The sequence below is a fragment of the Ochlerotatus camptorhynchus genome, unplaced genomic scaffold, assembly GCF_037179485.1.
Source record: "Ochlerotatus camptorhynchus isolate MF236.1 unplaced genomic scaffold, CSIRO-AGI_Acam_v1.1 ptg000568l, whole genome shotgun sequence".
Lineage (NCBI taxonomy): Eukaryota > Metazoa > Arthropoda > Insecta > Diptera > Culicidae > Ochlerotatus > Ochlerotatus camptorhynchus.
This window is the reverse complement of record NW_027041049.1, coordinates 232,302-240,511: the sequence shown is the minus strand read 5'-3', so window position 1 is coordinate 240,511 and position 8,210 is coordinate 232,302. Positions and strand designations below refer to the sequence as shown.

The 8,210-nt window shown below is 46.9% G+C and overlaps 1 protein-coding gene across 2 annotated transcripts in view; it reads right to left on the bottom strand.

Annotated features, from left to right (window-relative positions):
* LOC135713553 (otoferlin-like) overlaps positions 1-8,210 on the bottom strand; it is a 144,613-nt gene that overhangs the window by 1,608 nt on the left and 134,795 nt on the right. For both annotated transcript variants that reach the window (XM_065236676.1, XM_065236677.1), the window contains exons 10-16: positions 5,173-5,329; positions 4,925-5,111; positions 4,482-4,854; positions 1,524-4,422; positions 1,216-1,462; positions 904-1,154; positions 333-848 (exon numbers count right to left, since the gene is read on the bottom strand). In XM_065236676.1, coding sequence (XP_065092748.1) covers positions 333-848; positions 904-1,154; positions 1,216-1,462; positions 1,524-4,422; positions 4,482-4,854; positions 4,925-5,111; positions 5,173-5,329 — 4,630 coding nt within the window. The remainder of the gene's footprint in view (positions 1-332; positions 849-903; positions 1,155-1,215; positions 1,463-1,523; positions 4,423-4,481; positions 4,855-4,924; positions 5,112-5,172; positions 5,330-8,210) is intronic.

The window sequence follows — 8,210 nt, the reverse complement described above, 5'->3', positions numbered from 1 at the left end:
GTGCAATAAACATTGAGGAAAGCTTTCAACCGCATCATCATGGCGACGACGCGAATGAGCAGATGCGATGGAAGCTTTCTATAATGGCTGTAAGGATATCAGGTTTATGCTATAATTTTAGATGTACACGCCAATTTGAAGCAACCATTGATGGGTAAAAATTACCCATTTTGAAGAAAAGTGTCTTAACTTATTAAAGGGTAATTCTTTTACCCATTACCCATGAGTATCTGTTTCCCATTAAGGTGAAAGTGACCTAGTGAGCATATGAAAATTTCAAAAATGGTAATCTCTGAGACACCAGCTTCCCCCCCCCCCCCGACAATACTCACTTCGGCTTCTCCAGCGGATCCGGCTCGTTCCTCCCGTACCCGGCGGGGTTCTTTTCCGCTTCGTCCTTCGTGAGCAGGTGAATCTCCGCCTCCACTTTGCCCGTCAGTTCCATCTCGTCGTTCTCCTTCTTGATGAAGAACGGCCACCAACCGCGCACCCGTTTCTGCTTGAAAATGTTCACCGTCGGCACGTTGTCCGTCTTGAGCATATCCAGGGTGCACAGTTTGGACGATTTGGCCCCCCTTGGGAACCGGTTCAGGTTCAGCGAGATCGCCCCAAGGAAGTCATCCGCCGAAAAATGATCCGCATCCCATACCTGCAGTTCCAATCGGGCCGGAATCTTCACCTCCGTCTCGTCCCAACTGAAGAGGGATTCCTTCCGGGAGAGAACGATCCGCTCTTCGGCAGCCAGATACTCAAACGGATAGATGAACCGCCAGTTGAAGTTTCCCTCACCGGTGAGCGATCGGTAGTGAATGTCCGTCGCTTGGATGTCCTGCGGGCCTTTGAGCCACCTAAAATCAAACCACGTTAAGACAGAACAGTTCCTGACTCCCTTACCGAACTTACCCCTTCACGTAGATGTCGGACATCTTCTCGCCGGTAAAGAACGCATCGTCTTCCAGCACTACGTCGTCCGTGTTCCAGATGACGACTCGCAGCTCGTAGGACCTTGGCTTGCGGGGCGATATATCGACGGGAGGTCCCGGCAGGGGCATGTCCATCGGAAACATGTCAACCCACATCTCCAGCTTGCCCTGTTCGATTCCTGGTTTATCGTAGCTGTACAGCGATCGAGACTCGATGTGCTCCGGAACGATCTACAACGAAACCATTACCCACTTACACCTACGATCATCAACAGAACTCCTTGATACAAACCTTGCAACCGACTCGGGGAACTTCCTCCCATCGGTGGATAACGGCCAGTGCCAGATGTTCATCCCGAAACTTGCAAGTTGTCGGTTGGTTCCACATCTGAATCTCCTCGGTGGTGAACGTAAAACAGTACCGACCGATCATGACTCGATCCTGCTGGTACTGCGGTGGTTCCAGCTTGTTCTCCTTGCACAGCTTGGTCAAGATCTGCGTCGGTTTCATGGGATCACGCCATTGGTTGTATCCATTGCTGTAATAAACGATCAAAGTTCATGAGAGATCCAACCTTCCTGGAGTTAACGAATACGTACTCTTCGTATCGCGCAGCGATACCGCACATCGCCCGGTGTTTAGTGTAGAATCGGTTCTCCAGGTCGATCTTGGTTTCCCCGATCAGGTCATCCGATCCCACCAGGTCCCAATCGTAGATCTGCACGGTTAGCATTGAGTCCTGCGGGAAGGTCGCCTCGATTTCGAAACACTTACCGAACACCGGGTTCAACTGCTTGCTGACGTAGTTCTCCTTGTCGGAGACCCGTTTGCCGCCGAGCTGGAGCACCACGTACGGATCGGCCTTGCCGTTCAGATCCATCGGATGCAGATCGGTAGCTTTGACGATGTAAACTCGCACCAGCACGTGGATGGGATCGTTTAGAGGAAGCGTTGGAGCGAATGCTAGTTCCATGCCCTTCTCGATCGGGAGCTTGTATACCTTGATCGCTCCCTTGAAGAAACCCACTATTCGATTTTCGTCCTCCGTACTGTCACCGGTTTTCTTGCCGCGGTACAGCGGGAACGATAGCAGCCATTCCTTGAAGTTGTTGTACTCTGGTAGAGATTCCAATTCGCCCGGATAGATGTGGCAGGTGGCAGTGTTCGGAGTGGCTATCTTTTTTGGAGTTGTCTTTGGACTGAGTTTGGACACCAGTTTTGAGGTCTTCACTCCAAGTTTCTTACCACCTTCGGTGGCCTGTACGTGATTTTCCAGTGCTCTAGATTGGGCTGAAGGCTTCGAGGCTTCGATCAGTCGTTCGTAGGATAGGAAGTACTTGGTCCACCAGTCTTTGCTTGATTCGTCATCGTCTTCCGCATCGAAGGTGTCTTCGTGTTCCAGCTTCCTCTTAGGTTTCTTGCCTTTGACGACCTTGCTTACACAAGCGGCACCGTATAGCGTGAGATTATCTCCGGATATCGACTTCATCATGGAGCTGTCATTGGGCATGGCCGTGTTGTTTCCCATTATGTCCATCTGTTTCGAGAGGACTATCTGACCGTTTTGGTTCACGCGCCTAGTGTCGTCCTTTGGAGGTGCCCTATGCATGTACTTGTGAATGGATGTAATTTGGTGGGTTCCTACAAGGGTGTACCTGCCAAAGGATCGACAATCTACGGCGCGAATGGTGATCGGTGGAGCATACCGTTCCTCCAGAGGAAGCTCCAAGTCGAAGAACTTGAGCATATTGGCAAAGTTTGGATTCTTCTTGGCGTTCTGGATGATGCTGGAATTGAGTATTTTTCCGGAACATTCGATGTCTATCCGTGGCTTGTCCACCGTCATGAAGTGCACTCGCTTCAGGTCCCGCAAGCCCCAAAACAGTACCTCGATACGGAACCGGGCGAGGTTCGGGCGAACCTCCCTCGGAACCGGTAGGATAGTCATCGTTGACGGGCCAGTTTTATCACCACGGAACTCCGTCGCGATATACTTCGGATCGGTTAGCCTCGGAATGTCGTCCGACCCCAACTCCAGCATTTCAAACGCAGCTAGCAACTCTCCGGCATTGTCCAGTCCTCGAGCTATCTCGAACCACTCTAGTACCGGGTTCGAGTAGTGATTATCTTTCAGCTTAATCCTCGGTTTTGCCAAGGCCCTTCCTATGAATTCAGACTTGCCGACCTTATCTTGGTCGTAGATATCTATCACAATCGTCGGTGGATCTTTCTTGATCTCCTCCTTCGCCCCGTAGATCACAATCTCGTCGAAAACCAACTGCTCATCCCACGTTGGACTCAGCGTTTCCTCGATCACCTGCGTAGTCCTCGAATACTCGGTAATGAACACCGTTGCGTATGGATCGCTCAACCCGGAAGCATCCGACCCAATCAACGATCTCGCCTGGTAGACGTGCGCTCGAAGCTGAAATACGTGTTTGTCCACGTATCGGATGTCAGTCGGAGCCTGCACATTTGGCTTATCCGCATGCTTCAACTCATTGGACATCTCGTACCCTCGGGGAAGTCCAGCGTAGAAGGACTTCTTGTGCTTCAACACTCCCAACCAGAGGTAGATGTGCAGCTTCGCTCTCACTTGCCATCCTGCTGGGCCCTCCGCTTGCTTGCCCGGTAACTTCAGGAAGATCGTCTGAACCTTCGAGCAGAAGATTCCCGTTTCCTCTTCCGTTGTAGAATAGATCAAGTCCCGTGCACTTAGCCTGTGGTACGCCACGCGTTTCCCATTCGCAACCATCCAGATGAACACATCCGGAAGTGAGTGCTGTGGATCATCGATAAGGAACTTCAGCTTACCCAAGTAGCTGTATGCCGTCTTGTACCGTTCCTTCATCGAGCTCTTCGTCACCAGCGCTCGCAAGTTTCGGGACATATTACCGATGGACTCGACTTCTCGTTGACACAGTTTCATCCGCTCTTTGTCCAGCTTGGTCTTACCTGTTCCCGGACCAACCAGTGCACCCTTCGTAATCTGCACGTACTTGTTGCAACTGGTTGCCACCTCCTCCAGCAATCCCCTCAATTTGACCTCCGCCGTCGGATCTTCATCCTCGATCAGCAGGTTCGCTTCCGCCAGTCCCAACTCCATGCGTTCGGTGATTTTCGCGATCATATTACTGTTGTACATCCGCCGGCGGAGGTCCGGAAATGAACACCGCACGTCCATACACGGTTTGTTGTCCCAGTACGGCAGGAAGAAATGGTTCTTGTCGTGCGTGATCGGTTTCGAGGCACTTGTAGTACTGCTGTACGAGGTCATATCCACCGATTCCAGCTCGTCGTCGTCGCTCATGTTCGTTGCGCTCTCGTTGTGGCCGTCCAGCGAGTTGCCGGCGTTGCCCATGCTCAGCTCGAAGAAGACCGGCCGATCGCAGACCTTCTTGTCGATCATGGACGCTTCCAGCACGGTGCCGAAGAGGAAGAAGTCATCGTTTTTGCAGTACGATGACTCGGAAATCGGAAGCGTAGACTCCAGGTCGACTGTGGGTGGAAGGAAGGTGAATTAGTGGAAGAGATTGTGGAGATTTTGAAATACCCACCATTTTTGTCCGTAAACAACTCCACGTTATCGGTGATCTCCGTCCTGATGGCAATCAGCAGCCTAGCACGGTAGCTCACTCCTTCGCCCAGTCCCGTGTTCAGATTCGAATGCTGATCCAACAGGTTGTAGTCCCTCGTTGAACCGTACAGGTGTACGAACGAAGGTCCGTACGTTGGCAGGAAGCCTTTCTCGCCATCATTGGAGATCTGCTTCAAATCGATGTAGTGCGTACCGATGATCGACGGCTTCATCGGGTCGGCATCCCTTAGTTGAACCTTTATCCGCTGGCACAATGGTGGAAACATCTCTGTGAACACCAGCTGCTCGTTCCACACCGGATTGTACGAGGCCTTCTTGACGGTGGATTTCCCCTGGTGGCAAAGAGCTCAATCAGTGCTGTTCGGTTGTTTTTTTCCCTAGAGATTCTAGGGCGGAACTTACGGTTAATCCAGCGAAGGAGACCTGCACGTACGGGTTGACCAGATCCTTGGCTTCCCCTGTGAAGGCCCGTTTGACGTTTGCCATGATGGAAGAATTCATCCGCGGAAGGCCGTCGGCTCGGTAGATCTTCACGATGAACTTGGCCCGTTGCCGCTCGATGGGAACTCCGTCCGGAAGGAGCAGGTTACTACGATTAGGGAAAAGGTCATTAAACTGAAATGCACTTACGGCGGTTTTGACCAACTTACGCCTCAATGTCATCCGGATCTTTTTCGGACTTGGGAGGAACTTTCACCGTATCGCCTTTGCCGATGATGCCGACGTCGCACTTCAGGTATCCCTTGGGTCCGGAAATGAAGTCTTCCGGATCGGTTAGCAGCGCCCACTTGTGATAGAACTGGTGGTCTGGGTGTGTGCATGAAGGGGTGGGAAAAGATTAAGTCGTTAGGAATCAAAGGGGCCAATGTGGGGCGTCAAGCGGCAGTCGTAAAATTAAGGATGCAGATAAACAAGAAGCAGAACAACACAATACCGAACACCAACCGAGGATAAAAGTGCTAATGAGGGTAATTACAGTTTAAACTACTTCCGGCTACCGTGGGCTAAACTACATTATCAAAGAGTGCCATGTGCCATGCAAGGGGTGTATAAATATTAGTAGGCGGTGGTTGGTAGCCGGTAGCAACGAACAGCAAGCAGCTGTGCGAATGACATCAGAGTTGGAATGACGGACGGATAGATAAATGAATGTCGTTAGTTTTATCATCTTCCCTCGTCTGGTCCACGCAGCGTGTTCGTACTCCTACTTGTTGTGTATTCAGTGTCAAGTTGATTGCGAAACTACCGACTTGGGACTGCTACGACCAGGGCGGAAGGAAGCAATAAAAAGCTATACGCCCGTTTGCCCTCCTTCTCCGTGCGATATTCCACTCCGTGCGATGTAGTTCCTCTGCAGACAAAACAATTATTGTTGTTCTCCCCGCATGGCACGCTGCGATGGTCAGCCGGCACTGAAGAGTCGGAAGCTGTCAACTTAGAAAGCGAGCAGCCAGCGGTGGAAAACTACTGGTTGCTTAATCACAGACAAAAAGACGTAGGTTTTTAAACAAATTTTCCTCTAACGACATCTCGCGAGCTATTTGCGGAAGGAAAGCATGCTTGCCAATTCGGTCAAAGTGATCCGACAGCAGCGCTGTGGTGGGGGATTTGTGAAACTAAAAATATATTAATTTGAACATTAAATGCGTGTACAACGCTTGAGGAGAAAGAGTTACTTCTGTTTGTCTGTGGCTTAACGCAACAAGTGTAATAGGTACCTAGTAGGCTAGGTTGAATAGTTCGCTAAGGCTGTCAACAGGAGGAACATTTATAGAAAATAGTTGTTCTCCCGTCAGTAGACGAGCGAATAAAGTTGAAAACACGCACGAGTGCCACCATATGCTGGCACAATAGGTTAATGCCGTTGACAGCTTTGGCATGTTTATTTGCCTGTTTTGATGGTTTCACAATATACAGATGCAGCTCTTCTATTAAAGATGTCCCAATAGCAGAAGCAAATTAATTACGTTCTGAGATTGCATCAAATTGAGTTGACGTCTTGGACACATTTTTTTTGGCTTAGTTAGGACTATATTTTGGTGGATAAAAATAGTTCAAGGCAAAGTTGTAGAACGTAAAATTTTATGAAAATTTCCCAAGACATGTACCGTGGACCCCCGTTAATCTGAATGTCACTCCGTGCAAATCAACGGGGTTCAAATTTAATTTGAACTTCTAGTTACCCTATAACCAGCAGAAAGACGAGAATCTGGTAGCCTTATTTGCTGTTTTGTATTGATTCTGCATTCCGTTTGGGATCGTTCCATTTCACTTTACTCCATTCCTTGTGCTAAATGACGTTTGAGCGGCGTGCAGATTAGCGGGGCTCAAACTAAAAAGCGTTTAAATCAAAAATGGTTAGTCTCAGAGGTATATTGAGCTATGTTTGAGATATTTGAATATGAATCAAATGTTGTATTTTACTTAAGCAATAATAATAATTATATTATGTACATTAGGGTGGCTCAAGTTTAAATTTTAAAGTACTCCAGCAGTTCCAAATCGTAACAGAATTCTTTCAAACTTTGCACAGTTGTTTGCAACCTCAATACACATCGAAAGAACAGTGAGGATCATAGGTTTGTGACTCGTCGTATAAACTTGAGTCACTCTAGTGTACATAATAGGATTATTTGTTTTGAGTAAAATATATTATTTGATTCAAGGTGTTTAAGAACGAGCTGGAGTTGAAGAAAGAATGGATGAAAGTGACCAAAAAGGTCAGCTCCACCATTGCACAAAATTTAATGGGGGGTCTTAAGGGAAAGGTGCGGGCTTTCAGCGATGGAAAGGAAATTGAATAAAGTATTAGTTCATTCCCTGAAAGTTTCAAGAAAATCCGACTTAAAATAAATTTTTGGCAAACACTTTTGCCTGGTGCATTTTTTTTCGAGTACAGTCCTTAATGTACGATAGCAATGGACATTTGCCATAATTCTTATAATAAAATTAACTAAAAAAATTCAAACACACGTTTGCTGTTGGACAGGCTTGCTTCCACTCACTTGCCATAAAAATGATTTTCTGAATTTTGATCAGCGATTTTACGACTCGCGAGTGCTCTTTCTGAGTGAACGCTCACGAATCATAAAATCGTTGATTGTAACACTCTGGAAGCGAAATGGTTTTATGTATCAGATACTTGCCTTTCAACATCTTCTTGTATCTAACAAGTTCAAAATATCATTATAACATCTAATGATTTCAAAATTCAGAAAATCAAAGAGCCTTCAAAATTGGAGTTTTCAAACTATTTTATAAGTCAAAGAACAGCTCATGATGCAAAGTAGGACTCATCTCCAAAAGAAAAATGGTTTGTAATTATTTTAATTGAATTTTCAAAACTATTTTATTTTTCAAAGAACTGCTGGTCATGTAAAGAAGGAGTCAACTGAATGAGGAAATTAATTTTTGAATATTTCAATTGAATTTTTTTATTAATAAAAAATGTTAAAAACAGCTCAGGCTGTTGAGAAGGTTTCAAATCCAACAAAAAATGTTACTTTTGAGAATTTTGAGATAGGATTTTTAAAAGCTTTTATCTGTCGAATAACAACTCAAAATACAAAGAGGAAGTCAACTCCTAGAGCAACATTATTTATGAGTATTTTTTGATAGAATTTTTAAAAGTGTTTATTCGTTGAAGAATAACGTATAGTCAAGTCAAAGTAAGAAATGATTTGTGCAT